Source organism: Vicia villosa, linkage group LG2 (assembly GCF_029867415.1).
Source record: "Vicia villosa cultivar HV-30 ecotype Madison, WI linkage group LG2, Vvil1.0, whole genome shotgun sequence".
Lineage (NCBI taxonomy): Eukaryota > Viridiplantae > Streptophyta > Magnoliopsida > Fabales > Fabaceae > Vicia > Vicia villosa.
Genome location: NC_081181.1, coordinates 128,112,875 through 128,127,753, shown reverse-complemented (window position 1 = coordinate 128,127,753; position 14,879 = coordinate 128,112,875). Strand labels below are relative to the sequence as shown.

The 14,879-nt window shown below is 37.4% G+C and overlaps 1 protein-coding gene across 2 annotated transcripts; it reads left to right on the top strand.

The window, feature by feature from the left end:
* Window positions 1-11,080: 11,080 nt before the first annotated feature.
* LOC131652051 (agamous-like MADS-box protein TM6) lies at window positions 11,081-12,717 on the top strand. 2 transcript variants are annotated; one of them, XM_058921826.1, is made up of 6 exons: window positions 11,081-11,597; window positions 11,674-11,735; window positions 11,817-11,925; window positions 12,041-12,082; window positions 12,175-12,219; window positions 12,316-12,717. In XM_058921826.1, the coding sequence occupies exons 1-6, from the start codon at window positions 11,340-11,342 to the stop codon at window positions 12,496-12,498; spliced, it is 699 nt and encodes a 232-aa protein (XP_058777809.1). In that variant the 5' UTR covers window positions 11,081-11,339; the 3' UTR covers window positions 12,499-12,717. The 2 variants fall into 2 exon arrangements, with proteins under 2 accessions (XP_058777809.1, XP_058777810.1); XM_058921827.1 differs by having other exon boundaries at window positions 11,085-11,597; window positions 12,319-12,717.
* The last annotated feature ends 2,162 nt before the right edge of the window (window positions 12,718-14,879 follow it).

Genomic DNA, 14,879 nt, shown 5'->3' with positions numbered 1-14,879 from the left:
GAACTGTCTCTTTTGAGTTAACAATCAGCGGGACGCCTTGATTTTTGCCTAAGTCTTCTTTTTGATTTTTGACTTAGCAGGCTTTTCTTTGTATGTATGTTTTTTTCCATTTTTTCTCTTTTTTTGAAAGATATTGACTGCCTTGCTTAATGATTGATGAGCCATTATTGGCTTTTGATTGACATCTCCAACACTTCTTGTATGTGTGCGGATGAACGCTTGTGATTGAAACCTTTGTTGAAAGGTGTACTGAATGATTCTCTTAAAATAGAATGCACAACCAAATTAACTGAGAACTACCCTGCCCCAGGTTATGATCAAGGGTTTTAATTAGTACAAGAAAGAAACTTCTACTCCTTAGGCTCAAAGGGGTTGACGAGGGATTATCATCCTTATATCTCCACTGTTTAGGAATTGAAACAATGCCTGTACATCGTCAGCATAGTCCGCTCAAAAGCATACTGTATGAGGTTGTGGTATCGTTTTCGTCATCCTCCCTCAAAAGGCATACAGCTTTAGTAGGAGTCGAGTATCACAAAACATATGCAAAGTAGAGACATATTTTAAAATGAGTGATAGCGAAATAATTTATTCAAGACAAATATATGCAATGCACTAATGATGATTATTAAAACAGATAATGTCTATCATGAGTCAAATGTTTAAACAAACAGAAAAGAAACTTGCAAATGAAAGTAGATCTAATGATCCAAAAGTTTGTCCGTCTAGACGTCAATCAGTCTTGTCATGACTTAGGCATAGGAGCGGTGATCACCACAGGGGTTTTAGGAGGGTTGGATTTGATTTCTCCGTCATTGATCAGATCTTGAATCTTATTCTTTAATGTCCAGCAATTGTTTGTGTAATGTCCAAGAATGTTGGAATGGTACGCGCACCTCGCATTGGGATTATAGTCAGGAGTGTAGGTGTTAGAATTCGTTGGCTCGATTGCCCTGAGCGTCTGGATCCTATGAATGAATTGATTGTTGTGACTCAGTTGTCGTGATTCCATTATCGTTACTCAGTTGTCATGATTCCATTATCGTGACTCAGTTGTCGTGATTCCAATATCGTGACTCAGTTGTTGTGACTTTGTTGTCGTGACTCAGTTGTCGTGACTTCATTATCGTGACTCAGTTGTCATGATTCCATTATCGTGACTCAGTTGTCGTGATTCCATTATCGTGACTCGGTTGTCGTGACTTTGTTGTCGTGACTCAGTTGTCATGATTCCATTATCGTGACTCAGTTGTCGTGATTCCATTATCGTGACTCAATTGTCGTGACTTTGTTGTCGTGACTCAGTTGTCGTGACTTCATTGTCGTGGTCTTTTCTGATTTGAGTGTCATGATTAAATCTTTAATCGCACGCTTCAGCGGCCTACAATCCTTTACACCATAACCAGGATTATTCGAATAATAAGCGCATCTCGCATTGTAATTGTACCCCAAGAATAGGAGTGCCTTCAATTCTTCTTGCCCCTTAGGTGAGTTCAGAATCAAAGTCTGGGATCGGGTATTCCGAGCCTGGAGGTGTTTGACTAATTGCTCGAACTCCACTTATGCTGAAGTAAACAACAAGAGAGGATGAGATACCTGTTATGCGATGTTATGAATGCAAATGCAATATTTTCAAGGATCTTTAGGCATTTAGTTAGTAACATTAGAAAATGATTTGGGCGCGTCTTTGTCTGAAGAATTCTGACTCTTGTCTTTGAACATCCTTCTTTGAGAATCAAACTCACCATATCGAGTGGGTCATCGCCTCTGATTCGGGATACTTCTGAATTTGAAAGTATATGGCTAGAGGAAAATAAATTCTCTTGCCCCTTGATTAGCACTGTGTCTTTGAATTGGAAGGTATGTGGCCAGAGGAAAGTAAATCCTCTTGCCCCTTGATAGGAATTTAGTCCTTGATAAGAGCACCTGAAATTGCGCGCCCTAAATTCCTAAGATCCTTGAAAGGGTTAGCTAAATCATGTTATGCTTATGATGTCATGATGTCATGATGTTATGCGAATGAAGTTCATTTGGCATAGTGTGAGATAGTAGGGACAAACAAGACCTTTTAACAAAACCTGCGAGGAAACGAAGGTTAGTGGTAAACACAAATAAGTCACACAAGTCACGCAAGTCACACAATTTTGCCTTAAGGTTAGGCTTGCACGTGGTCCAGAGGTATGTACCCTCCCCCTGAAGTTTAGTTGGTTCAAACCTGTCCTATATAAAGATCGGGTTCTAGGGAGCTCATATCATTGACCTTTCTCGAAGGCGCTTATCTCAGTTCGGCAATCGAATCGCCAACCGAAAAGGTCCTGAAAGTCCAGTCCATATGAGTGTAGCTTCGAGTATCAACCAACTTCGGTCGGAACCAAAGCCAGCCATCTCGCTACTTTCTAATAGGCCAAAGTCAAGTTCGACTAAGGTTCTAAGGGCAAATTAGTGCTTAATGACACCACGCGGCAGCCAAGCATTTCCTCAGGTCGGATCCCAAGGAACACCAGGACAAACCAATGTGTCACACTAACGATGGCCATCAGATCAACCACATCAGTATACGCTGTGCAGTCTCCTTGATCTCATGCCATATACCTAAGGTACTCAGATCCGGGTTAGGATCTTTCACACTGCAAAATACCCAAAACAGCCCTGCAAAATTAAAGCAAACAAAGAAAACAATAGAAAACATTTAAGGTGAATCCTAAACTTTTAAGGTGACCCCTCTTTTATTGAATTAAATCCCCAGCAGAGTCGCCAGTTCTGTAATACGGTGAACTGACTTTTTATCGATCGAAATGTCGCGGTAAGCAAGAGTCGCCACCGACTTTTATTTTATCCAAACAAGTTAGAAAGGCTAAAAGAAACAGAAAAAAACCTTTTTAAAGAAAACTGAGTTCGGGGGGTAATTTATGCAAAGGGAAGGTGTAAGGCACCCTTTGCATCCATGGTTTTCCATGGGCTCTTAATTGCTTTGCTTGCTCGTTTTCAGAAAATGTAGATGAAAGAGGAAAAAATGGACTTTAGCTCGTAAATGAGCGTAGCCAGTTTTTGAAGAATTTTGAGAAAGAATATAGAAAATAGAGCATGGCAAGGCAATTAGGGGCAATTACCTTAAACTCAGATGATAGGTCTCTTTTTAGCCTTTCAGAATGAAAGAGTCTATCCTTGCCATAGAGGGCAGGAAGCCTTTCATTTGGAGGTAAACGGGTCATCGAAATATCCTTCGCCATAAGACTGACCCATACCATAGAGAGGCAGGTAGTCTAAGGGAAAGACCAGAACAGCCTTATTCGTAGGCAACCAGAGGATACCTCAGCCTTTTCCGTAGGCAACTTCCGAGGGTCGAGGTCATATAGTGTATCGAAGGCAGCATCATTAGGGTCGTATGACCTTTATTTATCGAGGCAGCATGGCTGAGGTATCCTCGTATTCGAGGGACATGGCTTATTCTGCAAAAAAACACAAGGCAACAGGCAACAAGGCAACAGGCAACAAGGCAACAGAGAGGTTACCCCAAAAGTGTGCGTGTGTGCAACAATCACGTGGTTATATTCAATTATATTATCTTATAATTAGGTGATTCTAATTCAGTTAACAAGGCTTGCACTCCCTAAATTACTAACCACGTAGTTTAATATGAAGCAACAACAATAGCAATAGCAATATGGGGGAGGGGACAATGAAACCAGCGGATCCCTTAATAGGGTTTGACACAAGTAATAATAAAAGCCATAAAATAAAATGAGGTTTAGGGTTACCAACGGCGTAGCTTTGGCATTCGACAAACCCTGAAAAGGAAAAATGGCAAACAAAGAAGGGTGAGTGCATTACCAGATTCGAAGGCGAATTCTATTAACCATAAAACAAAAATAAAGAAGTTAAAAGTAAATGAGTGAAGAATACTTAGCTTGGCATTTGCCCTGACAGGGTTGGTGGGCAAAGGTTTGCCTGAAGCATTAACTCTGACCATTGAGAACTGAAAGAAGAAACATCAAGGTGTGAGTGTATAGGCAGTTCATTGTCATTAAAAATAAATCCTAATTAAATAAAAGGCAGGAAAATATTTAAATAATTAAAGACTAAAACTTAGCTTTTAATTTGACGTGGCGCATAGTCGGAAGGTATCTGATGATTGCCCTGAAAATGTACAAAGAAATATTTTTAGTGTAGGCATGATCTTTGCAAATCCTGATTATGGCACAAGTTAACCATGGTTAATAGAATATAAAATCGATTTAATTAATTATTGGTTTTTTAACCTAATTAATTAAATCGGAGAAAATAAAATTTTGATTAAATATCTAACCCTAACGTGTATTTTTAATCAATGGATAAAATTAATAATCAACTAAACAATTTAAACAATTTAAATTAACTAAAAAAACAATTAAAATACAATTAAAACAAATAAATATATTTTTATTATTTATTATGTTTTTAGAAAAAAGAAATTAAGTTTTATGTAAAAAAGAAATTTGTTTAAAAGGGTTTTAAAACAAATAATCAAAACAAAAATAAAAAAACTAAATTATGTAATTAAAATAAAAAGGAAATCAGAAAACTTAGCTGAATATTCTGGTGTGGTGGGCCTGGGAAGGACCATGGTATGTCTGCGTCTTTAGAGGCGTAGGATTTGATTTCATGAAGATCCTGTGGTTGAGGCTGAGGGTGCATCATGAGTGCGCCTAGGATGAGATGCGCTGGATCTGCAACTATAAGGAATCAAAGAAACAAGAAACAAAATAGTGTGGAGGGCGTGAATCGAACCCGCTCCCTCCTGCATGAGGTCCTTACGCGCTTCCTTTTACCATCAAGCCATGTGCTGTTTGCTGTCAAGAGGCTACCTGGTACAAATAATATATGAAAAAAAAATAAAATAATTCCAAAAAATTAAAATTGAACCGAACACGCGCCTTGGGTCTTCATCTTCTTCGCTGAGTTTTCTGAATATTAGGCAACACTTTTGCCTACGGTTGCAAAGCGTTGCTATAGAACCACCATGACCAAACCTGCAAATTGGTGTCAATAAACACATAAAAATAATTCAAATTAACTATAGAAAGCCTCGCGAATCCATTAGGCTTGTTGATTTGTCTTAAAATTGCCGCTAATCAAAATCCCTAATTTCATAACTCTTGAAACCTAGCCATGGTGTTTCACGAAACCTGCAATGAGGCTCAAATCAAACGGCACAGAAAGCTTGTAAATAGAGTTCTAAACACAAACATATATCCAAACTTGATTTATGATAAGCGTATGAATGAATTCAGATAAAAAATTTGAAGCTAAAAAACGTGAATGTCTGGGTACGTTCGTGTGCAGTCAGATCGATGATGAGAATTCGATTACGCCCAGGAAGCTTCAGAGAGTCGATTGAAAGGCCTTGTTTGGCTTGAATCCGTCTTAAACTTGACGTGTATCCTCACCCGAAATCACGATTTTTTGCAAGTGTGAAGTCGTGGTTCTCAGCGGCCATCCTCTCCTCCTTTGATCAGAAATCCTTATGCATATATATAAGTCTGAATTAGGTTTGCTGAAGTGAATCAAATCTTTGCAAATCAATAGATTGGAATTGATTTTGGGAGAAATATACAAAGCTTCCAATTTTGTATTTAATCAAGCCAATCTTTCTTGAATATTCTCACGTATCATAGACTTGATTGAATATTGGTAAAATGTCTCATATTACCTTTTCCATTTAATTACAATTTATTTAAATTTAATTTGATTTCTAAATGAATAAAAATCAATAATTAAATAAATAAATAAAATCATAAAATAAAAAGAAGTTGATTTATGGGCCTTCTAGGATGTAAGATTGGGCTTCTTCTTTTTGTACACTGGAATAGAAAATTTCATAAAATGAACGTATGCATGAATAAATGCACAGTTACGCAAATAATATGCAAAGCAAAAACCCGTAGGAATAAAATCAGGAGGGCAAATTTTGGGGTATGACAACACGGTTAAATTCTAACCAGTTCATCCCCAGGATCACATCGAGTTGTTTCAACGGAAGGCACACTAAGTCCATCCCGAATTCCGTACCAAAAATATCAACCGGGCAATTCAAGCATGCAGACGAAGTAGTTACTGAACCCGACGCTGGAGTATCAATAACCATATTTCCATTTATTTCAGATATTTCCAAATTCAACCTCTTAGCACAATCCAAAGAAATAAAAGAATGAGTTGCTCCAGTATCAATAATCGCAACTAAAGGTGTGCCATGAATAAAACACGTACCTTTAATTAATCTATCCTCCGGAGTGGTTTCTGATCCAGACAAAGCAAAGACCTTTCCTCCAGCTTGGTTCTTCTTCGGTTTAGGACACTGTGGGCTAATGTGACCCTCTTCACCACAATTGTAACAAGTCACAATCTTTTTCTTACAATCAGCGGCAACATGACCCACTTCTTCACACTTGAAGCACTTCTTCTGATTCAGCTTGCACTCGTTCCTACGGTTCCCGACCTCACCACAGTTATAGCACCTGACAAAAGCACTGGAGTCTCCCCCACTAGGCTTCTTCCAACCACCAGTCTTTGGATTACCTCTGCCATATGGCTTACCCTTATCTATAGGCTTCTTCCCTTTCCTGTCAACTAACTCGCGAGAGTGAGATGACTTCAGCTTGAGATTATCTTCCTCGAAGATCCTACTACAGTCCACCAAGTCTACAAATCTCCGGATTCTCTGATATCTGATACCCTGCTTAATCTCATCACGGAGACCGTTCTCGAACTTGATGCATTTTGAGAATTCACTAGCTTCATCGTTGTTGTAGTGAACGTAGTACTTCGCCAACTCAACGAACTTCGAAGCATACTCTGGTACTGTCATGCTACCTTGAACTAGTTCCAGAAATTCAATTTCCTTCCGACCTCTTACGTCTTCAGGAAAGTACCTTCTCAAAAATTCTCTCTTGAACACGGCCCAAGAAATAGCCACACCATCAGCTTCCAATTCAGTCCTGGTAGTCGTCCACCAGTCGTCAGCTTCTTCAGACAACATGTGAGTACCATACCTCACCTTCAGATCCTCAGCACAATCGATGACTCTGAAGATTCTCTCGATCTCCTTAAGCCACTTCTGAGCACCTTCAGGATCATGCGTGCCCTTGAACAATGGAGGATTGTTCCTCTGAAAACTGTTCAGCTGCCTGTCAGCACCAATCGCAACTCCATTGGCATTTCCTCCCAGCACACCAGCAATCATGCCCAGAGCCTCAGCAATAGCATCGTCGTTTCTTCCTCCTCTTCCAGCCATTGTTCTGCTTAAATAACAACCAATTTAATAAGAACAGAAGTATCGACAGTTAACTCTTACTAGTCGCATACACAGGAAACAAAACTGACACTAAGACTTTGGTCATAACGACCGACTATGCTCTGATACCACTATTGTAACACCCCTTACTAACCCCGCGGCAATTTTAAAACAATTATTCAGAGTACATAAAATAAGGGTGCCACAATTCATAATAAACAAACATCATTCAGTCATGTCATGCATTCACTGAGGTAATCATCATAAATTAAAACGTTTCATGTTCACACAGCGGAAATTTATCAAAAACGGACTAAGTTTAACATCTTTAAAACTCATCCTTCAAAACATCAAAACATAACTAGAGTCATAATCATAAACTCTAAACAATCGCGTCCCCAGTGTTACAACTATCAGAGCATGACACCTGACGCTACTAAACCACTGACTCATGAGCTAATCCTCACCGAGTCGAACAGCCGCTATCCTCAATCTGAAAATGACAACATGTAAGGGTGAGTCTCATCATAATTAACAAATGTTATAAGGTTATAAAGCAATAACACATCACAGTTGTATCATTCACCCAATTGTTTCATAAACAGACATTCAAAACAATCAAACAACAATCAACACATCATCAACATTTACAACACTGGAATGCATCCAATCATGTTATAAATTATGCATATGTATGAACTGACACTATGCATGTGGTACCAACATCATCAAATGGGAATAACCCATGACCGATCCAACATCGTCCAAGATACGGCCCTGCCAGCACAGATTCCACACAATGGGAATCATGCCCTTCATTGATCCAACACACCCTTATGGATACAGTATCATCAATGAACATGAATGAATGCAACATATACAACATACTTATACCATCATCATCATCAATCATCAAAATCACCATCATCATTCAAGTATGTTCATATATATTAACATCATTCAATCACAATTCCATCATCATCATATACAAAACATACACGTATTTGCACCAATCATCATATTCAATAAGAATAACATACATGTATTTTCATCATTCTAAAAACCATTCAATCATCATCATATAGATTATCCTACAAGGTTCGTTTAGCTCAAAACGGCGCATCAAACGGACCAACAGTTAAAACGTTATGCATCTTTGAACTTTCAAAAATATCTCAAAACCAACAGCACGCAGCGCCATCATCAGTTCGCGGCGCGAACTGAGCATTCCAAGAATTCCTTGGCTCTCTGCCAAGCTGTTCGCGGCGCAAACATCTACACGCGGCGCGAAGCGAGAAAAAGTTACGCCTTCGCGGCGCGAACACAGGTACGCGGCGCGACCTGAGCGTATCACAACTTCTTGGCATTCTGCCCACCTGTTCGCGGCGCCAACCCTATGCACGCGGCGCGAACCGGCGATTTCAGAAACCCCAACCTGCAGAAAACAGCATTCTACACATTCCAAACTCACCCAATTCATACCAGTACGAACCTAGGGGAATAGAATGCACAAACAACACAAAATACATCTCATAATACTCTAATTACACATAAATTGAGACCATAACAACGCAAACATCATAGATTCAAACATAGAGATCAAACATCATACAATTGACTCAATCCCTAAACCTATCATATGACTCAATCGACCCGAATTCCACATCTATTCAGTATTATCAACCCCTAACCCGATAATAGATGATAATTAGACAAGTCCCCCCTTACCTTAGCCAAATTCTTGAATTGGTTCCTCTTCCTCTTTGGTTCTCCTTCACGTTCTTCACTTCCTCTTCTCACAGCTTCTGGTTTTCACGTTCTAATTTTTCCCTTCTCCTCTTGTTTTCCTTTATTTTATGAAAAACATAAAATTAGAAGTGGGCTCTTACACAATTACACCCCCACTTTACTAATTCCACCGCATGGCCCAATAACTTAACAATTTATTATTTTTCCACATAATTCAACAAAATGTTAATTTCCCATAATTAATTTAAAACTTGATTAAATTAATTAAATAAGAATTTTCGGGATGTTACAGGCCCTACGGTAGGCACCACCATTTTGGTAAAAAAGTACAAGTGTACAAGTTACCCCTACAAGGAAAGAGGCACTCAGAGGCCTTAGTAGGTGTATAACAAATTGTGTGGTTAGGGCTTACCCACGACGACGAGAAGTTCTGTACGGTGGTGTTTATGGAGGTTTAAAGGACCTATTCTCGTGAGATGACAGGCTCTGTGTATATGTTTGGTGCTTATGTACAAGCATGTGAATTATGTCCTTTCTCTCGTTGGGGAAAGGTATTTATACAAGCTTTGGGCCTAAGGTTTCCTTGTGAAAGGTTACCGTCCATTCAATTAATGATGGACCATTGAATCCCTATTTTCAAGGGGGTCGTGGGTCAGCTGCTGACCTTGACTTCTCTTTGCCCCATAAACATCTTATCCCACATTTTCCATGATTGGGTGATAGGAAAGCATTGGGGGCGAGGCGATACCTTCCTGAAAGCGACATATGATCGCCGCCTTTCCTCTGAGCGGTTAATAGTCAATGCAAGGCACATATCTCTTCCTTCAGACCTTATTTTCAAATTCTGAAAGGTCAAAAGTGAGATACATGAGTTGAGAATATTCCTACAAAATTTCAGCTCGATCCGACGGTGAACAAATCGGGGATCGTCGATTTAGTGAGACTGATGTAGAAAAAACGGGAATGAGTTTCTCTCTTTTGAATCCTTATTTTTTCTCTATCTCTCTTCACCATAAATTAACACTCTCCACTTAAATAAGTGAGACAAATAAATTATTCATATTTGCGCTTTTCTCCACATAGGAAGGAAATCCAAATCCAACATTTGCTTCATTATGAGTTTGCTGGATCTAGATCCTCTCAAATTTACTCTCTCCTGTTGCCATCCTGCTCTTATCTTCGCCATTTATTTATATTCTATCTCTCTTTTCAAAACAACTTTATCAAATTCATATTAATTATTAGCCATCAGATAAGGCAGTGGGGGGATAGCTGCAGAAAGAGGCAGCAAGTGATCCATTTCCGAGTTTGCTTCATTTACCTGAGAGAGATAGACGCTAGAGATAAATGAGTCACACTAATTCAATAATTCATCATCACTAGTAAATCTCACTAACTTGTAAAAGCACATTGTTGATGGTTAATTTATGATACTAGTACTATGTTTGGAGTAAATAAAACATCCAGTGGAGACTGTCATCATCATGACTGAAACAAAGCAGGCAATTAACCAATATAGTAGTTAGGTTTCTTTGAGTAAATGAGTAACGACAAACAAACAAAACCAATAGCCCTCAACCTCAAGTACACAATCAATTCAAGTAAACCAAGATTATCCCTTTAACCAACATAATCATCTAAACATAAGCATGCACCATCTAAACCTTGATTTAGGTTCCATAAATAATCATAACTATGTGTATCCTCCAAGGGTGCAAGTGCAAGCAACCTAACACATGAAGACTAATCAAAACAACATTTAGTTAACATGTAAACAAAATATATATATATATATATATATATATATATATATATATATATATATATATATATATATATATATATATATATATATATATATATATATATATATATATATATATATATATATATATATATATATATGATGATGAAGGTTATTTATTGTACAGTGTACTTGGCCTAATAAATAGAGGTAGATAGAAAGTAATTAGATTGTGGCAGCTGTCCAATAATAACAGTGTTGGAGTTTGCTTCAAATCACACACTACTTTCACTTTCACACCAATTTAGAATCTATTTGCAGTTACATTCCAGCCCTACTTTTCCTTTCTCAGCATACACCACATTTCCATTTTAAGAAACCCTTCTTTTTTATAATAATGTTTACGAGTCACACCACTCAGTGATATAGTACTACTACTGATAACTATAGACTCAGATCATAATAATAATAATCTTTACTTTCATTGAAATCTAGTTCTATAGTCTCTCTCTTTGAAAAAGGGAAAGAGAAAAGTAGTGAAGAGAAGAGAAGAAACATAGCAAGTACTCATTGAAAATGGGTCGTGGGAAGATAGAGATAAAGTTGATTGAGAATCCAACAAACAGGCAAGTGACATACTCAAAGAGAAGGAATGGTATATTCAAGAAAGCTCATGAACTCAGTGTTCTTTGTGATGCTAAGGTCTCACTCATCATGTTCTCCAAAAACAACAAGATGCATGAATACATCACCCCTGGTCTCAGTACAAAGAAGATCATTGATCAGTATCAGAAGACTTTGGGGGATATTGATCTGTGGCGTTCTCACTATGAGGTAAAGATTTTGTGCTTTGTGGTTTGTTTTTTGAAGTTTTCATTATTGTGAGAATTTGTGTGGTTTGTGGTTGCAGAAAATGCTTGAGAACTTGAAGAAACTGAAGGATATTAACAATAAACTTAGAAGACAGATCAGGTAAATTAATGGTTGATGCAACTATATATGCTATTGATTAATTTTTTTGCTACTTTTGATTTATGAAAAATCTTTGAAAAGGCATAGAATAGGTGAAGGTGGTTTGGAATTGGATGATCTGAGTTTCCAGCAACTGAGAAGTCTTGAAGAAGATATGGTTTCTTCCATTGCCAAAATTCGCGAGAGGAAGGTATAATAATAATGCTTAATCTTATGGATCTTGAAATTTTGAAGCTTCATAACACTTTATAACAATACTTAGCTATGAAATTTGATGTGAATTTAATTTGCTTACTGTTTCACAGTTTCATGTGATCAAAACTAGGACTGATACATGTAGGAAAAAGGTTAGCAATATTTCAGTTTAGCTTTTCCAAATCTATGATTCTTGTTGTGTTTGTTTTTGTGAATTTGATGAAACAAATTAACTAATATGCAGGTTAGAAGTTTGGAGCAGATGAATGGAAACCTACTTCTTGAACTAGTAAGAACTTTTTCTCATAAGCTAAAAAAGTTGATTATTAGTGCTGATTTCTAATGATTTTTTGTTTCACTTTTTTGTGAATGGAATAACACCAAGAAGGAAAAGTGTGTGATCCATCCACAGTTTCTTTTCCATGATGAAGGAGATGAGGAATCAGCAGTTGCATTGGCCAATGGTGCTTCCACCTTGTATGCATTCTGTCAACACCATTCTCATATGAATATTCCTCACCACCATGGAGGAGAAGGCGGATTTAAAGACGATTTGCGCCTCGCTTGATTAGTATATTAATTGATGGAACCAAGATTAGTTTGTAATCAGCTAGCTAGTACTTGTTAATTGGTTTGTAATATTATTGCTTAAAACTTAAAGTTGGTTCCAAACTCTCCATCTAGCTTATTGTGTTGAATTTATTTGCCAGAAGTGTGGTAAGAAAAACTGAATGAATGTATTTAATTTTATCTATAAGTTTATGTTGATGTGTGAGTAAGTTATGTATATTGCTTGCTATATAATTTTTGGTTGGTTTGTGAAATGTGTTTATACTACAAGATATTTTTTCATGGATAGGTAAGTTTCTGACAGGTAATATTAAAGAGAAGTTTAGCATCAAGGACAAGAATTGAGTGCAGAGTGCATGTGTTGTGGCAGTGGGATGCATCAATAAATAAGAGATTCTTCTAGAGTTTGTACTTATGAGTTAACTTAATGCAATAATGGCTTATAAACTCTCTATAATGTTAGTGAGTTTAGTTTCTGGTAAAGTTTTTTTTTAACGCCCCTTATGTTATAAGTTATGTAGATTCCCTCATATAACCCCCCAATTGTTAGGTGGAATGGAATATTTGTCTACATTTTCACTTGTGGCAATTTGTTTTATTTGTATTCCCCATTTCATGACATCATGACATTAGTTCAAATAATTCTTCAAATCCAGGGTTTTTATTCCCCCATTCTCCCTGCCTTCATTCTTATCCCCTTCATCTATTGCCATCATCCCTTTCATCTTCGTCCGTCATCCCCTTCATCTTTGTCCGCCATCCCCTTCATCCTCGTCGTCGTCCACCGTCATTTGAGATGGGTGGAAGCAAGTCTTCCTCAACGATTGATGTTGGAAAGAGTCTGTCAATATGCGGGTGCAACTCAACCATGAAAATGTGGGTCTCCAAGTCAGTTGAAAACCCAGGTAGAAAATTTTGGAAATGTATGAATACCATGGTGAGTTAATCATTTATAATCATGTAATCATTGTGAACTTACATTTTTCGATTTCATGTGTTAATCATAGAACATTTAAATTGCATAATGGTTGTGATCTGTTCTTGTGAGACGATTTCGTCAGAGAGCTTGAAGTGAACGGAAATAATCTGTCCCGATGTCCCCAGTGTGAAATGAACAAGGCTTATTTGAAAGAATTCGCGAAAGAGATTGTTGATGAGATTTATTGCAGAGTAGGAAGGCTTAACAAATTTTAAAAACTCAAGAGAAAGATTGTAATGGAAAAGAGAAAAAAAATTTGGTTGATGTTTGTCCTTGGTCTATCATGGATTGTGTTTGCAATTGTGGTTAAGTTAGTGTAGTTGTTATGTGATCCATGAGAAATGTAATTGGTCTGTCATGGATGTAATTGATGTTTGTAATCGGTTTGTTATGAATGAAATGTTAAGTTCTGAATGAGATGTTTGTAATTGGTTTGTTCTTAATGAAATGTTAAGTTATGTTATGAATGAAATGTCATTCCAGTTGTAATATTATGTACCATTTCAATATAACCTTGAAAGTAGAAGTACAAAATGAAAGTGAAATGCAATTTAGATTAAAAAAGGAAACATTGGTGCATAATGATATTAGAAGCACACTTGGTGCATATGTCTGATACAAGTCCACTTGGTGCATAATTTTGTTACAATATGAACATACTACAAAATGAACATATTACAAAAGGAACATAGGAACATTACAGATGTACAAAGTACGATACATAGGTTTATTACAACAAAACATAACATGAAAGTTAATCTCTCATTTTCTTGGTCTTCCATTTCTTCAAAGACCTTGTTGAAACTCCAAGCTTGACATCTTTTGAACATGGTTTCTCTTCTATTTATGGTATGGTAGTTGGCTGGTCACTAGAACTTTCCTGACCTGTAATTGGTTTTTTGAACCAATTCAATTTTACCCTCTCACTTTGCCTTCTCCCCATGACTGTTTTTTTTTCCTTCCTTCTTTCTTGATTGCTTTTTGCTTGAGTCAACCATACAAGATCATGTTTGACTTATAATAGTTGGTATTGAGGGCTCTGCAGTCTCAGTTCAGTCTGCCCACCACCAGTTGGCATATCAGTCTCAATCTGCATCAGAGTAGGCATTTTTGAATTTGCTTTAGTAGGCATTGTAGTGTATATCAGATGTTTGCATCCTCTTTACCACATGCTTGGCCTCCCACTTTGATCTTGCAGACTTCTTGTTCAAAACCCTATCACATGTGTGGGTGTCTACAAGTGTTTTTATAGCAAAGGTTTGTTACTGTCCCACCTTAGAACATAAGACTAAAAACCCATATTTAGCCTTACACACTATCCTTACCCTATGGGCCTCATTTTTCACAAAATTTATTTCTCTCCCATTTAGTACCGACCACTCACGGATTGCTTACCTAAA

What these genes read in the sequence shown, in the direction of transcription:
- LOC131652051 (XM_058921826.1), top strand. Translation starts at nt 11,340, where the DNA reads ATGGGTCGTGGGAAGATAGAGATAAAGTTGATTGAGAATCCAACAAAC. An exon ending in CCAAAATTCGCGAGAGGAAG is followed by an intron (nt 11,926 to 12,040) that starts GTATAATAATAA and finishes ACTGTTTCACAG; the next exon opens with TTTCATGTGATCAAAACTAG. An exon ending in CTGATACATGTAGGAAAAAG is followed by an intron (nt 12,083 to 12,174) that starts GTTAGCAATATT and finishes ACTAATATGCAG; the next exon opens with GTTAGAAGTTTGGAGCAGAT.